Source organism: Liolophura sinensis, chromosome 6 (assembly GCF_032854445.1).
Source record: "Liolophura sinensis isolate JHLJ2023 chromosome 6, CUHK_Ljap_v2, whole genome shotgun sequence".
Classification (NCBI taxonomy): domain Eukaryota; kingdom Metazoa; phylum Mollusca; class Polyplacophora; order Chitonida; family Chitonidae; genus Liolophura; species Liolophura sinensis.
The window spans coordinates 76,817,740-76,834,504 of NC_088300.1; the positions used below are offsets into that span (position 1 = coordinate 76,817,740).

At 38.9% G+C, this 16,765-nt stretch overlaps 2 protein-coding genes across 2 annotated transcripts; both read left to right on the plus strand.

Moving 5' to 3' along the window:
- The first annotated feature begins 274 nt into the window (after window positions 1-274).
- On the plus strand, window positions 275-6,022 carry LOC135468621 (grpE protein homolog 1, mitochondrial-like). The gene is made up of 3 exons (XM_064746970.1): window positions 275-364; window positions 2,739-2,913; window positions 4,698-6,022. The coding sequence occupies exons 1-3, from the start codon at window positions 288-290 to the stop codon at window positions 5,130-5,132; spliced, it is 687 nt and encodes a 228-aa protein (XP_064603040.1). The 5' UTR covers window positions 275-287; the 3' UTR covers window positions 5,133-6,022.
- Window positions 6,023-6,464: 442 nt separating this feature from the next.
- LOC135468179 (dye-decolorizing peroxidase YfeX-like) lies at window positions 6,465-14,971 on the plus strand. The gene is made up of 9 exons (XM_064746269.1): window positions 6,465-6,609; window positions 9,469-9,674; window positions 10,099-10,290; window positions 10,786-10,861; window positions 10,984-11,145; window positions 11,796-11,869; window positions 12,300-12,348; window positions 13,106-13,201; window positions 14,006-14,971. Exons 1-9 carry the CDS (start codon window positions 6,558-6,560, stop codon window positions 14,254-14,256), a joined length of 1,158 nt encoding a protein of 385 aa, XP_064602339.1. The 5' UTR covers window positions 6,465-6,557; the 3' UTR covers window positions 14,257-14,971.
- Window positions 14,972-16,765: the final 1,794 nt, after the last annotated feature.

Here is a 16,765-nt window from a genome sequence, read left to right on the forward strand (position 1 = left end):
TGTAGTAGCCTACTCCCATCATTTATATATAGTTACTTACTTTTCGGTTTTATGTGCAAATATTCACTTTCACTAAAATTAGCCACAAAAAAATGGAATTATATATATTCCGAAGAATGAGACTGGGCACTAATTCCCTTCCCCCATGTTTTGTGGGTCGCAAGATTCTGCAATGTTTGTGAATGACTACATATGTCCAAAAGATTACACTGAGTGCCTGACAAGGGCCTTAATGGTGTTGATCTGTAGTTGAGTACTTTCGATTCAACATGGCGACGGTGAACAGCATGTGCGTTCGGACAGCTCGAAATATATACAATTTAACCCGCTCTTTGACCTTCAGGCAAATCATTCCACTGCAGACGTAAGTATCTAGTACTTGCACACAAAAACAGTTTCTAAGATAACTTCAGTCAGTGCGCCAGGACCTGAAATCAGGGATGTGGATGTCATGAATTTGACATTGACAACTACAACATCATGAACATGGGTGGTCTTAGCTCTGTAGGGCTATGTTTATGTAGAAACGTAACTCCAGAGAGCTAGAGTGGCCTAACTACTAAAGACTGAACGGTTAACCGAACGTCTGAAACGGAATTGTAACAGTATATAAATATGCGTGTTGTGATATAGGCCTATACTGTGTAATCCCTGGCAAATCCACACTAGCCGAAAACGATACTCCTTTACAGCGCACGTCTCTCTGTACTTTTCGCTTTAAATCTCTGTGCCACCACTAATATTTTTTGTACAGAAATCTTGAACATCGCCGAGGTCATTGAGGTAATGGTGATGAGGCAGGAAGAAATGCCAGAAACACACAGAATCCACCTCAACGTTTGTCTCTAAGAATATTTTATACACATTCATTCTCTTTATTTCAAGTATGTACAACATGATTCTAACCAAAACCTAAAACAATTTCATTGTTGAATGCTGATTAAATTGTTCTGTGGGAGGACAAAAGTGATGAGGCTAAGCCTAAGCAAGCCTATGTGCATCTCACAAGCTCCAAAGGTAAAGCTTGTCTGGTGGTGGCAGTGATACAAAGTGAAAGGTAGAGACCACGCATTTGCTGTAAGGAGTACAGCCTAAAACTGGCCGATGTTTGACAAATTCCAATTCCAGTCACCATGCTTGAATGTATACTTTTCTCAGTTTCCATATACATGAACTTAGAACAGACTGATGAAGGTGACTGCCAGTGCTCACCAAAGGTGTCCTGTTCTTTGAACCTGTAACTTTATACAGCTCCTACGATATGATGTTTGGAGATCCTGTAGAGCTGTCATGGCATACCATTATCCCCTTTAATAAACAGAGTTGACAATTTATGAGTCGATCAAGTTCACGCAGATATTGACGAGACAAGGTGGGGGCTGTCACAAACTAACGCAAGTAAAAGGCAAGATTTTACGGTACTTGGTAAACTAAAAACACATCCTCGCATAGCCAGGTCTGTCAGCCCAGCAGTGCCATTAGTAGGTGCTGTAAAATCACAACCTGCGTGAACTCAAGAGATTCCTGAAATGCCAACTCGTCTTATAGTGCAGATGATTTTGCTATGCCTGGTAATAGTGGTTTTGTTCTTGTTAAGAATAACTGCTTACAGATCCATTGTACACTGCCACATGACTGTTATTACATCCAGATGTTTTGACTGAAAATATCGCTCAAGTTAACTTTCGTGTATCACACGATGATTAACATAAGCATTTGAGCTGTTTAACCTACACCAATGTGGATAGTCATGTGACAAAATATGGCTGGGCAAATAGGGGAGATAAAGCAGTCAAAATAGCTTTCAATTTGCACATTGTTTTATCATAGTTCTGGCTTGACAAAGGGTCATATTACCTCATTGTCGTACGGTAACCAGTTTATGAGGTGACACTGCAAGTTTGACCTACAAAATTGGGTTATCAGCCAACTGAAAATATTTTGTTTTAACCAGGAATTTATCTTTACAAAGAGAATATTGTCCTCTTAACTTTTTTCCGCTTTATTTCTCTTTCAGACAAAAAAGCATGCATACAAATTCCTCTGTATGTAATGTTGATGGCTGAATATTAGTACCAATATAAATAATGATAATGGTCAACAGAAGTGACTTGACTGAGCAGCCAGGGTACAAAGGTCCCGGAATAAACTGTTTGAACATTCCTTAATGGTGAAATAAATGTAGATTACACCTATATTATGCACAGATCATGATCAGTGAACTTTTCTGCTGTCATTTTAATTGCAGATGACAGTAACAGTAAGAAACTGCATGAAAATCCTCGTGCTGCACTGCGAATCAAAATATTTGCATATGTCTTTTTGTAGCAAACAGGTGGTCAGTGTTTGCATTTCTGTTGCTACCATCGCATGAGACACCATCAGGTCACGTGGTTTCATTTCCATTCCAATTTAGAACAGGGAATTTCAAGGATTTTTCGTATATTCCAAGAAGGTTTTCCAGCAACCTGTGGATGGCCGTGGGTTTTCCCCAGGCTCTGCCCAGTTTCCTCCTACCATAATGCTTGCCACCGTTGTATAAGTGAAATATTTTTGAGTACGGTGTACAACAACAATCAAATAAATAAATAAATCAAGATATTTAAAGTATCTGACTGTCACCTCCTTATCCCCATTTCAAGATCAGTTCTGAAAATTCATTGGTGGAAATTTGGACAACTGTTTATCATCACTCATATTAAAAATTCAAAATCCAGGCATTTCTTTTTATATTTCAGAAGTGCAAGGCTGAGATTTTTGACAACAGTTACAGAAACCAACAGTAAAGAAAACCGTAACGAAGCAAGCAGTAAGGAGAATCCAGCAGTTTCCCAATCTGCTACGGAAGGAACTTCAGACTCTGTTCTGAAGGAACAAGTCACCAAACTTGAGATGGAGCTGAAGGAATTAAAGGTAATCAAATTTTTTTTTCTAACTAGTTACCTCTCAATCATTTCCTTCCCCCTCCCCAAATCCAGCCCTATATCCACCCATTGTTCAGGTAATGCTGAGATAAAGATGTGAAGTAAGTCACCAAATAGATGACAGACTATCAAACTGCCTTTCCCAGCCTTTGCCTTTGAGGAGAATTAAATATGATTTAATTGAAATGTTAGAAAAGGATAAATGTTGAAAAGTAGAAGTATGATTCCTTGATGCCAGTTGAATTCTAACACTGAACAGAATTCGAATGCATTTCATTCTTATATGAAAAAAAAAATCATGAATAACAAAATGAAAAAATGTTTGTAGAAACATTTACATCAGCAGTCATCCTTTCTGCTCGTGATTTCCAGATTTCTTAGTTGTTCATAGTTAGACGAGGTATTATTACATTGAGATCATCAAATTGTAATCAGAAGAATAGGAAACTCACAATCAGTAGAGTTGCAGTAAGCTCGATTTAATGCACGTTTTACGCTAACACTCTGTAATTTCAACCAATACATACACGACCAACCTTTACCACCTGACAGAGCTTCGCCATTTAGTTCAGTAGTGGAAAATGATCCAAAGCTATACAATGTCCGTTTTTCCCAGGAAAAGGTTTATTTCCTATATGTTGTGAGAACTGATTAGTAAAGATTGTTAGTTTCTTCAAGATTTGAGATGATTTGGCGCTCATGAAGGCATTGACTCATAGCACAACACAGAAGGATTTTGTAGCAAGCAAGCCTGATGCTGCCCTTCTCAGTGTGCAATTACCTTAGCCCCCCCAAATTTCCCTGCAAAATCCCTTTTCAAAAATAATATATCCCTCTTGTCCCTGACAAAAATCTACCGGTATCATGTGGCAGTTGGCATGACAAAACCTATTCTTACTTGTCAACTACAGTAAAGTTTACAGTAGTCAGTCAGAATATCACTCAGGATCTCAACCAATATAACGCACACTACCATCTGTTTACATGTTAGTAAATTTACCTATTGAAAGATCAGTTTGGATGGATCAAAAAGCAAGCAGGAAATCTTGACAGTGGTGTGCATGTGGGAGCTGTAATATCAGAAAACTTATCACCGAAGTAGATGAGAAGAATCCTCATCTGGATAATTTTATTTGTGTAGTCAGTATTTTATTTGGTTTCTGTTTGACACCATACTCGACAATATTTCACTTATACCACTGCGGCAGTCAGAATTGGCAATGCTGCTGAAAACTTCATAAACAAGCATCAAATCCATCCTCTTAGACCCAGAAGTTTGGTCATTGTCGTTATTCAGTTATTTGCTCATCTGTAGGTCATTGGTATATCTGAAATGCTGTCTGATGGATACCAGTAAAACTGATACCCCATTGTGTAAAATTGAAGCTTTTTAAAGGGAACTACCATCAAAGCAGATAGTGCAGTGACTGCAGCACAAAACATAACACAAATTTCGCAGATTTAAAAAAATTACAAAAAGATATGGTACTGTCTTAGTTTGTGGTGCATTGGATGATAATAAAAGGTGAAAAGCCAGTGAGGTCACAGGTTTAAAAACCCACTTTCACTGCTGTGGCATTGCACCTAGAGCCTAGCCAACGTAACTGGCAAAGATTCAAGGCTTTTCCCCTATCTATGCTGTGTGTCAGTTATTCATTAACCTAACAACTGCTTTGTTAAGTGACACAGTCTTAAGTATGGTATCACACAATGATCAAAAAAGTCAGTAAATCAGAAAGTGTGTTAATCTAAGACCCATTTTTTTTTCTCCAGGATAAATACATGAGGTCCCTGGCGGAGACGGAAAATGTACGACAGAGATTGCGGAAGCAGGTAGAGGAGGCCAAGGTGTTCGGGATCCAGGGGTTCTGTAAGGATCTGTTAGAAGTGGCTGACGTGCTAGGGAGGGCCACAGAGAGCGTGCCACAGGAAGAACTGAACAAAAAACATCCCCACCTAATGAATCTGTTTGAGGGCCTGAAGATGACAGAGGCTCAGTTACAGCAGGTGTTTGGCCGCCATGGACTTGTACAGATTGTCCCCAAGGAAGGGGATAAGTTTGACCCACACTTCCATGAAGCCCTTTTCGAAGTGCCCACACCCGATAAAGAGACTGGAACTGTAGCAAACATTCAGAAGATTGGATATCGCCTACATCAGAGGACTCTAAGACCGGCCCTTGTGGGAGTGTACAGATCTACTTCCTAGCTTTTGTGCTAAGGCAGTGTAAAATTATGATATAAATGATGTCATTTTTGAGTCAAAAGAAAACCTGCCGTCTTCAAGCATCGGTGAGGTAACACATCATGAGACATACCAAAATACACTACTTCAGTGTGAGTAAATGAATATCTGAAGCAGCAGATTTCTATGTAAATTCATGACATCATCATAGGATAAATCGACTGTAATGATCATTCAACATTAATAGTGCTTATACTTGTTCGAGACAGTTAAATGTGAGCAGAAGGCTTTGTGAGATAAATGATATTTAAAAAAGTTTTATGCTGTTACCACCTGTCCTTTAATTTAACCTGATTCTGATATTTTTTGCTTTGTCAATTGTGCACTTAAATTGTTTAGATTCTGAAACCAAGTGATATTTTTGTACCTATTTGGTGCCCTCCTTTAACAACAGGTCCCATCCTTGAAACCTGTATTTGAGAATAAACTGAATAAAGTGGTAAAGAATTAAACTTAAGGTTAGGGTGTTGGATTTCAATGAAATATAAACCATAAATACAGTTGAAACCTTGTGTTTTATCACTTCATTGTATTTTTTAGATGTATAAAATTTGAATTATGAAGATTTGTATATTATGTGTAAAAGCATTTGTACAGTGCTATTCTTCTATGGTGTTAACAAAAGTTGACGGATGAAAATGTGACCTTGCTATCTAACGTCGTCTTCTGCTGTTAAATAAGTGCTATCAGTGCTAAAGTAAAGCTGCTTTCATTCACATGTCTGGGTGGTGGAGTGTGGAGACCGAGTGATTTCCAGAATTCTGTGTAAACATTGAGGAACTTGCTTTTAAAGTTGATAGCTGGTTATTGTTCTGTACACTGTTTTCACTAAACTCGGAATAAATCTTGCTACAGACAGATTATGCGTATCATTGTGGATATATTTGACGTGGACGGCTGTGGGACTGGCATAACGGAAAGATGGTTCTCCTTTTATAGTGAACTCTGAAGGTCGACGACACTGGGCAGTTACTTAATTCCTGGATCCATGCTTAAACGGTCAACGTGACCCAGAGATTATCGCAGTGTGTTTGGAGGAGGAGCCTAGAACACACGAAAGATAGATCCTGTTTGAACAAACATTCGCCAAAAAGGTGGATACCTGCAAGTCGGTGGAAAAAAAAAAAGGAAAGAAACGAGGCAACGAATTAGAGTAAAGCCTCCCACCCACGATATTTAGTGTTGATAGTACAGGTAAGCCGAAGCTAAAAGACGCATCGTGAAGCTTGTCGCGTAATAGCGAGGACCTGTCACGTGATCAGTCTGGTCATGTGACGGAGGCTGTACGAAGTTGGAGTTGACCTAATTAGCCAGAAGCCTGGGTGAGGTCGAGTGACGACGGGAACGGTGACATCTTGCTACACTTTCTTCCGCTATTGTCTGTGAAAAATGGCTGCACCTCTGCGTACAACATTGAGAAGGTTCGCGAGACAAGCTAATGGTAAGACAGTTGCGCAAAATTATGTTTGAATCCAAACCTTCCCTGCCGAACAGCTAGTTCCGTTACCGGGCCCAAACCGCCATGCTTGCTGCTCTATCTCGGCCTGTCAGTGATACTATTTGTACGTATGGCCCTTGGGTGACAGTGTAAGATTTTCTATCACAAATTGCGGGTTTATGTGGTGTATGTACATTGCGAAATTGTAATACATTTGAAGATTAAGGTTTAATATATGGTGATGTGCTAGGTGTGTTGTCACCTTGGTCGTGCAGCTTTGTGAATTATGTAATTGTTCTTGGTGGACAGGTAGTAAGGTTGCCTGAGAAGAAATTTTCCTTCAGTTTATAGCGATATAGGCGATGAGTGGCCTTTGTTAAAGTCTACATGCGGGTTTGAGTAAAACAATGGCTATGGTACCCATTTTAACTACCGGCAACTAGAAGAGACTTTAATGCCATGTTGTAGTTGCCTCCCTTTTTCGACATGCCATTGGAAATGATGAGAGAAAAGCAGTTGTTAATATTATAACGAGAGAGAGTCTGGCGGACCCGCCGGTGCAGCCTGAGACTCGGACCCTTATAGAAAGCTGTAAAATGCCTCCTAAGAGTATATATACTGAATACTTAAATACTGAATGATGAATTGTATTTTCATAGCAGAAAGAGTGACTAAGCTATTTTTATACACAAGATTAAGTTATATCAATTCATGGTAAGGACTGCTGGTTGAGTCTATCTTATGACACAATATAAACACACTGGAAGTATTCACACATAATCCTACAACTCTGGGTTAAAGCTTTGAAATAACAAAATCATCATGATTGATATCCCAGCATGGTGTCTCTATGATGTCAGCGTGTCAGAGTGGGCAAGCATGATCGATAACCCGGCATGGTGTCTGTATGCTATCAACATGGCTGGGTGGGTAAGCATCATGACTGATATCCCGGCATGGTGTCTATGCTGTCAGCTTGACTGGGTGGGTAAGCATCATGATTCGTGATGCCACCACACAAATGTCCTCTAATTTGGACACTTGTGGAAAAACCCAACCTGAACACAGGGTGTCCTTGTGATAGGGTGCGTTTATTATGCATTGTTCATGGCCATAAATGTGTCATGTCTGTCCGGCAATACTTATGTCACCAAACCAAATTTAAAACTTATGACCTACAAGGTGAGGGAGGTGAATTTCAGTCTCAGTCCAAAACTGTTCTTCTCGGACTGCGTAATTTTGGAGAGTGATGATTTATGAACTTCAAAAAATCACTCGAACATTCAAAGTACATGTATGCCCTAGGATTTAATTTTCCTTTTAAAGGCTAATGAAGAGAAGTGCCCAATAGCTCTCTAAAACCAAGAGGTTTTGAGGATGTTCTGCCCACATCATTTTCCCATTTGTATCACTTTTATGTCTCCCATGGAAACAGACTGCTGCTATAAACTGATTAATTAAGTTAACTTTACTGTTGAACCAATCAGGCTCCATGTCACAGTGTTGAGTGTTCGGGATAGTACAGGCAAAAACAAGCTAACCATATTGATACCAATACTTCTGTTGGGACTCCCCAATTTTCAGGTTGTGGAAAGCCTGGAAGATATGACTCTAAGGAAATGATCATCATTGTTATTATGGAAAATCAGAAGGATTGAATATGTGAAAAAGCAGGTCATTGTATGATTGACCAGTCACGGTACAGTGACCCTGTTGAACGGCAGGGTCAAGTCTAAATCACAGACCCTAAATAGTACATGTACATAGAACAAACAAGCCTGAATGGCTTTGTATGTGTGTTTTATAACCATGATAACTGAACTTGACATACCATACCTCGCACATAGCTGATTTGACATGCTACATGTTTGTGATTTACACATCTGGTCTGGATTCCACTGTCCAGAAACTGACGGTCATCATATAAGATATGTATGCAAATTTCTAAAGTTCAGCAAGTGAAAGGTGAATCGCAATGAAAATGGAAGACCTATTAGGTAAAAATTACATAGACTAAAATCCATTGGTCAGGTAAGGACACTTGAAATCTTCATATTTAACCTAAAAAGACTTGTCCAAATAAGAGAACAGTCCCCTAATATCTCAAAACATGATATGTGTAGGTGGACCTTGTGTGTGAAAAATGGAGATTGTTTCTTTTTTCAAACAGCAACCAAAGGGGCTATTTTACTTCTCCCCAACAAACACTATGCTTAGACTGGGATTAATACAACAGACTTAGATTAGGATCCAGAGACACCCTTCTTCAATGACGTAGTCATACTCAAATGCATAGTTTAATACTTTACACTGATGATTTAAAAGTGATTTTAATATTGCTATCTTATGAAACAACTTGATCAAACTTCAAGGGGGAAGAGTAGAGTTAACAGTGCATCATTTCAGTGTGTGATACAGATATGTGTGAGCTGCTATGTGTGAGGCCAGGGATTTATACGGATGTAAAGATCAGACAGTAAAACTAGATACGACATGAACCAGTACCAAATTCTTACATATTAATAATGGTTTGATGTATTTCTTTATTTTATTTTATTTTATTGGGGTTTTATTTTGGGAGGGAAACCCACAACAATCTGCAGATAATTAAGGTTTGAATTTTACTGATAAATGCATCTATCTTTTTCATGATTTACATGTAATATTTCTCAGAGAAATCAGCATCTCTTCTCATTGAAGTGTTGTATGTAGTATCTACAGTTTGAGCCATGTTCTGTCCATCACCTTCCAGTGTTTATCTACAAATTTTTATTTGACAAGGGGCATAGCAGTATGTACATAATGCACAGTAATAAAGTGTATATGTAGTCTTTTAAGTTGCCATGCTCTTTACCTTTTCAGGTGTTACCAGGCAGTTTGGATCCAAGGCCTCCAGTGGACCATACAGAGTTGCACGCCCCATACTGCTGGGCGCTCTTGCTGCAGGTGCAGGCATCTACATGACAAAAAAGTATTACGGTAATCATGTGAATGGTGTGATAGAAAGTGCCTTAGGCCCCGTTGTCCAGTCAGTGTCTGCTGCAGCATTACCTGAAAGCCAACCATCGGTTAGTATAAACATTGCCCTGCTAGAATTGTTTGTTTTCTTCACTGTTGACTCATCCATCTAAAAAAATTCATCTTTGTTTAAGCCTGATTTTTCTTCATTGTTTTTGTTTGTTTTCTGGTTTTATTTTGACTATAAGTAATACAGTTTCCAGGAATATCCATTTTCACCTGTGTCTCTGTAAAAATAGCAAACCTTTGAGACTTAATAAAAAATGAATAATAAATGTTTGTAAAGATCTGTACAGATCTAGAAAAATCAGGCTTTATTGTGACCTAGGACAGGTTATTAAATGTTAGTAAATCATAAGACAGTCCTCTTTGTTGTCCGTACAAACATTGATAATGCTTGAAAACTTTGCCTGTTTATTTGCCGTCTTTTGCTACTAATGTTTTCTATGCTAAATGTCCTGTGTTGTTTTTCAGGTGTTTTCTCAGGGGAAAGACCATGCTTTGTATCTGTGGATTCATGTCAAACCAACAGCCAATGCAAAAGAAGTTGCCAAATGTGTGGCCAAATTACAGAAGTATGTTGACCAGGTATCGGATCCAGCCTCCAGGGATGATGAGGATGAAATCTGGGCTGGTGTTGGCTTTGGACCCAACTTCTTTTCCCAGGTATTTCAAATAAAATTTAGCAATGACACACCTGTTTTCAGGACTTCACTTGTGGACATGGGGGCTGATTTAAATGCAGTAAATGAAGTTTTATCAGCGACGGTGGTGAGATCTAAGCGGAAACGATGCAAGTATAGTAGGTTCTCATGACCCATTCTGCTCAAGTTTTCATTTTTTGATGGGTTTTGTTTTACTTGTTCTTTCGGAGAAGACAGCAGAAACAATTGTCCATGCATGTTATCCTTCACTACATCATTTCACATTCAAATGCAAAATTTCATGTTTTGATTGGTCAGTTTTGACTGACTGGATTTATATGTGTGATCACAACGTGTGGAAGGTTGTGCGTTTCACCCTGAGCTCTGCCAGATATCCTCCCACCATAATTCTGGCCGCCATCGAATAAGTGAAATAAATCAAATGAATAAATTTATGATCAGTCTTTATCACTTGAGCCTGTCACATGTCATGCCATGAACAACATCTGTTTACCAGGTTACAGGTAGGAAAACTCGTCAGAATTACAACTACCCCCACCGCAAGGGAGCACTAGGGGAGATGCCCAGCTCTGGTAGGTAGTAAGAAGCATGTATACTTGTGTAGGCCTGTCACACTGACTTCCTCGTCTCACATCATCCAGTTAATGCTGCCGACTTTTTTTAATTGGCTATTGATTTTTTTCATCCTGACCAGGTGGAGACATTTTCATCCATGCTAAGTCCAACCAAGTAAGCAAACTGTTTGAACTGGCTCAGGTCATCCTCAAAAATATACCCAAGGATGCTGTTGCTTCACATGAAGATATTTACAGCTTTGTTTACCGGAATGGGCGGGATCTGTCTGGATTTATTGATGGTATGTAGTATAACTGACACATGACTTGTCACTGTCACACCAAATCATGTGACCTTTAGGATACATACATTAATGAGGAGTTACCTCAAACACATGACCATAATGCTACATGTACATGTGAAGAGTTCCATTCATGCCAATACATTAAAAACTGCGATAGTTAACTATATACTTTTTTATACCTATCTTTATGTACCTGTAGTTGACTTTTTTACACCTACCTCCATATGCCTGTAGTTAACTTTTTTACACCTCCCTTCATATGCCTGTAGTTAACTTTTTTACACCTACCTTCATATGCCTGCATTCCTGAAAGCAGGATATAATTCAAAATTGAATTTGCTTCAAAATGAAAAATTTACATGGATTTGTATGTGTTTGTATGGTACTTTATGTATGTCTGTGAAAAAACACTTGCTAGTTTGGTTTATTTTACGAAGCTGTGGCAGTACATGAATGTTTGCGTACAACTACTGTCTACCTGTATGTGATGTTTATATGACGTACTGATGGTCGACTAATGTACAATTGACTCTATACTATGTAGTAATCTGCATAATGTCCATGTATGATGCAATTTTCTTGTACCGTAGTAATTGTCAAAGATTTGTGTTCATCAGAAATGACATTTAACATTAATATTTGAACAGGTACAGAAAATCCTGCAGCAGATGAAGATCGACAGGCTGTGGCAGTCGAGAAAGAGACAGGAGGCAGCTATGTGGTAATTGTCTTGTACTGGAACTTGTACTGGAACTTGTACTGGAACTTGTACTGGGACTGGTGTGGCTGATACATGAAATAAAGAACATATCTGTTGATTACCTAGACCTGTAAGTTCAGTTTTGATTCCTGTCACCTGGAACATCTGGTTCTAGTAACAAGGAGCATGTACATGATTGCTTAAAGAAACCATGAACTTACCTCCTGCAATCATTGGCAGTGTATGCAGATTAAGAGGTTGACTTTAGCATCAGCAGAAATTCCATGTTTGTTGTTGCTTTTTTTTTTATTACTGAAATAAATGCGCTGTCAGACAGTTCCATGATGGAATGACAGTGATGTGAAACCAATTTTTCTACTTTTATTTCTACATTTTTGATTTGGAAAAAAATACAATGAAGATCTGATCAACAACATAATTATATTTGCAGATTACTCAAAAATGGATCCACAATATGGATGTGATTAACTCTGAAAAAGGTAAGAGTTGTAAAATAATGTAAGACTACCCATGTGTTGAGAAAGCTAAAATTGTAAATTTGAAAACTCATGATCATACTGATATGTGGAGAAAGCCAACATTGCAGAAAATTATGCTTATTAATCTAAATAAAGTTATCAACTCAAACATCTGAAATGCATTGTTTCAAAATGTGTGCATTATTTTGTCTCCCTTCTTATACCACCCTCAATGAAGTTAGGTGCAGGCGTACAGGAATCACCCTGTCTGTCTGTCTGTCTGTCCGTCTGTCTGATTGATTTTATCCATGCATCTCCTCTCAAACTACAGTGCTGATTTTGGTAAAACTTACAATACATTTTGCCTGTCGTCTGCACTTGTGCATAATTAAGTATTGCGGCAATCTTTTAATTATTTATTACCCCCAATTAAGTCTTTGCATAATAATGCTTTTCCATGTATACAGATTTTGTCCATACAACTCTTCCTAAGGTACTGAATGCATTTCCATTTCTAGTTATTATTTGCATAATTACTGAGGAAAATTGAAATGAAAGAAAGATAACTCTCGCTGCATTGTCATTGGTGTATCTTTATTTGTATACATTACAATGTTCCAGTGTTACAGTTGTACAGAAACACTAATCAACTTCAGTTCTTAATTTTTTTTTATGATTTGTTATGATGAACAATATTTTCTGCACTGAGATTCCTGCTTGTAGAAATTGACCTTTTCAGGGTTATCTCCCCTAACCAAGTTTTCTTTTCGCACCGCAGATAAAACCCTGGAAGGTTGGCTGGGACGCTCTCGTGCAGACAGCATTGAGCATAGCCGCAAATCCATTAGCTCGCATGTGGCCAGGATGACTGGAGGTAAGGTTAAGGTTTAATGAGCACTTGACTAAAAGTTGTGATGGTTAATGGATCTTGATTGAAGTTTAAAGAGTCCTTGAGTAGGTTTAATCTTTGACTAAGGTGTAATGATCCCTTTACAACGATTTAAGGAGTCTCTGTGTAAGGTTGAATTTGTAATATAAAATGTTTGTATGCTAGTGTGGACTTGAAGTTGGGAAACCTGGGATCAACCGAATCGGATCATACCAAAGACTTTAAAAATGGTACTTGTTGCTGCCTCGCTTGGTACTGCCTCACTTAGTGCTTAGCACTGAGAGGTTAGAGCAAGGAAACAGCACGAGTTGGCAGGAGGGGTGTCATATCTGGTGTCTTTAGCATGATGCTTCAGTGGTGGCAGCACTGTGGCGACATGGACTCGCCCTGTACATACACCTTTAAACTTTTTGTTGTTTTACTGAAAAATTGTTAAGCACGACATAAAACCTTATAAGCATACGTACACATACAGTTCAACTCCGGGTTAAGGCCAATTGATGTTCTGTGAGGCACAGAATGTGTGTAATCTACACAGTAATTGATGTTCTGTGAGGTACAGAATGTGTGTAAGCTACGCAGTAATTGGTGTTCTGTGAGGTACAGAATGTGTGTAAGCTACACAGTAATTGGTGTTGTATGAGCCACAGAATGTGTGTAAGCTTTCGCAGTAATTGCTATTGTATGAGCCATAGAATGTGTGATAGCTATGCTGTAATTGGTGTTGTATGAGCTATGAAATATGTGTGAACTACACCGTGATTGCAGTATTTTCTTCTTCTTCTACAGGAGCAGGTTTTCAGCAGCCCAAGCCTGTGCAGATCGTCCGTCAGTCTATGCCGTTTGGAAACCTGAGCGGCGAGTGTGGTCTGTTCTTCATTGGCTACGCAGCTTCCCCTGCTAACTTTGAGTTTATGCTGGACCGGATGGTTGGGGCTGGCGGTGACCCCCACTGTGATGACGTCATGAGGTTATCTACAAACGTCAAAGGCACTTACTGGTATTTCCCTGGAGCAGCCGAGCTGAAGAAGATGGAATAAACTCCCTCCCCACCCCCATAACGCAAACAGTCTCAAATTCATCTTTTATATCCATAGTGCAAAGCTTGACAAATGTATGCCCGTGGTGAAAGCGACATTTGAGTACTTTCAATAAAATTGTTAACCTCAAATGATTTATATGAAACCAATATAGGTCATTGTATCGTACGATTTTTTCATTGTCTTTTCTTGATCAAATGTGTTCTGTTGAGGTATGGGGTAGAACTGTAGAATAGTTTAAAGGCGTCAGTGAATGGCCTAATTCAGATAATACTACTAACCAATTCGCTATTTTGTTTTTCATTTGTTAAAGAATGTTTTAATGTTGCTCCTAATTTTTCGAGAAAATAAGAAAGTGAGTTATTACTTTTTGGAACAAATTACTCACTCCCCTCATGACATGAAAATATGGTGAATGGAAATGGAGGACATATAAAATCATATTTTCCTTATTAGAGAAAGTTTTTTCGTGAGATGACTGGTTACCACATAACTCGTATGGACGTGGATCCTACTGTTTTCCAGATGATTTTACCACATGGGTATTTTTGTAGAATGACAATTTTTTTATATCTTCGAGAAGAATCTTCTGACAATCCTACACTCACTGGCGATTCAGTGCTATGCATTTGTTGCAGTTGTTTATGTTGGATGTTTATTTTGGTTATCTGTAAACTTGTCCATTTTATATCTAAATAAAGCTCAGCAAACCTCAGCCTTGGTCTTGATTTACTGTCACTGTCTAGTACAGAATTACACAATACCGGAGATCAGGAGAAAGGCATGTGATCAGAAATGAAAACACATTTTCGAAAGAATTTGATGTCTGAAGTATTATTGGTCGAACTGTTGTAGCTCTATATACTTTGGTTAGCACAACGTAATGACCCATTCTCTCACCAATGCTGTCGCTGTGAGTTCAAGTCCAGCTCATGCTGGCTTCCTCTCCGGCCGTAAGTCGGATGGTCCCTCAGCATCCTACGGATGGTCGTGGGTTTCCTCCGGGCTCTGTCCGGTCTCCTCCCACAATAATGCTGACCGCCGTCGTATAAGTGAAATAGTGCGGCGTAAAGCACCAATCAAATAAATAAAATAACTGCGAAATTCTCAAATGAAAGAAATGTAAATATATATTATAGTCATCAATGTACTCAGACGACACTCACCAATGTGATCGCTGCGGGTTCAAGTCCAAATGATGCTGGCTTCCTGTCGGCAACCTACAGATGGTCGTTGGTATCCTCAGGGCGCTGCCCACGGTAATTCTTCCCGATATTGTGTAAGTGAAATATTCTTAATTATTGTAAAACTACAAATAATAAGTGTGCTCACATGTCTAAGGTGCAGGTGTAGCTTACCATAACCCGAGTGTACACGTCCACGTTCAATGAATGGGAAGGCAAGGTTAAGGTAGATGTTCAGGGGGCGGTATCTTGTCAAGTACTGCATTATTGAGCTCAGGTTTTGCAGACACGTGGTCTGATGTAGAGCACAATAGCGCAAGGGGGATGCTCTATCCGTGATGCACCATGTGTATATTAACTACAGTTAACTACAAAATTAAAGATATTTGTGTGTTAGAATCAAGGTTAATGTAAATTTCCATGGCGGTAGACAATATCTGACGTGTGTGCATAGTGCATACTGATTATCGTAAATTACAAAACTCACGACTTGGTCCCGTGTATATTAAAATCAGTGTTAAGGTAACGAAATGTTAGTGGTCGTAATTAAGCAAATGCTGTTCCAGAATTGCATAAATGTAAATCTTAATAACATGAAGTGTTTGCGAACGAATTGCAACTCCACAAACTCACTGCATGTAATTTCCTGCTGTGGTTGTAACAAAATCTACATCGGTGCGACGGGGATACACACTAAGAAACCGAACATACTGAAAGCTCTGAAATGTGCCTGACACATTCAACTAAAACTTTTTTTAAATACGGCAAACGTGTCTCCAGGAGAAAGTAAGGGAAAATGCGTTATTAGAAAGGTAAGCCTACATTCAACCGATGGAACAATGGTCTCAGCGGAAAACATTCGGCCTATCTAGTTCCACACGACACTGAACTTATTTATTCTTTATTAGATTTATTAATAACCTATCTAATTCTTAAGTGTACTCCCCTGACAAATATAGGATTATCTGGTGAATTTCTGTTTAAACATGTTCCTGTCGTTCTCTGTATATAAAGGTTTGGTATAACTACATTTGTCGTAAAGCGCTTCGAAAAACGGCGAAAGCGGTAAATTAACGTGCATACTTCAAGAAGAATACTTCACTGGATCGAGTTTGACATGTTCCACACACATACAGAAGCTGACATCTATCATAGGGCGTCTTCGCATGGGTGTAATTTAACTCTGAATAAGTCTTATCAATGGTTCTTGCCTCTTTAATTTGCCCAATTTGATTGGGGAGTTAAACGGGTACCTGTTTACATCACAGAGCCGTCCCCTTACAGGCTTATGTATGCTATATGGGTAAGTAGGCCGGGTAAGTGTA

Bases quoted from the DNA above. Each gene is read 5' to 3' on its own strand.
- LOC135468621 (XM_064746970.1), top strand. From the start codon at position 288: ATGTGCGTTCGGACAGCTCGAAATATATACAATTTAACCCGCTCTTTG. The intron at 365-2,738 runs GTAAGTATCTAG...TTTATATTTCAG, and splicing joins CAAATCATTCCACTGCAGAC to AAGTGCAAGGCTGAGATTTT. The intron at 2,914-4,697 runs GTAATCAAATTT...TTTTTTCTCCAG, and splicing joins TGGAGCTGAAGGAATTAAAG to GATAAATACATGAGGTCCCT.
- LOC135468179 (XM_064746269.1), top strand. From the start codon at position 6,558: ATGGCTGCACCTCTGCGTACAACATTGAGAAGGTTCGCGAGACAAGCT. The intron at 11,146-11,795 runs GTATGTAGTATA...ATATTTGAACAG, and splicing joins TCTGTCTGGATTTATTGATG to GTACAGAAAATCCTGCAGCA. The intron at 13,202-14,005 runs GTAAGGTTAAGG...CTTCTTCTACAG, and splicing joins TGTGGCCAGGATGACTGGAG to GAGCAGGTTTTCAGCAGCCC.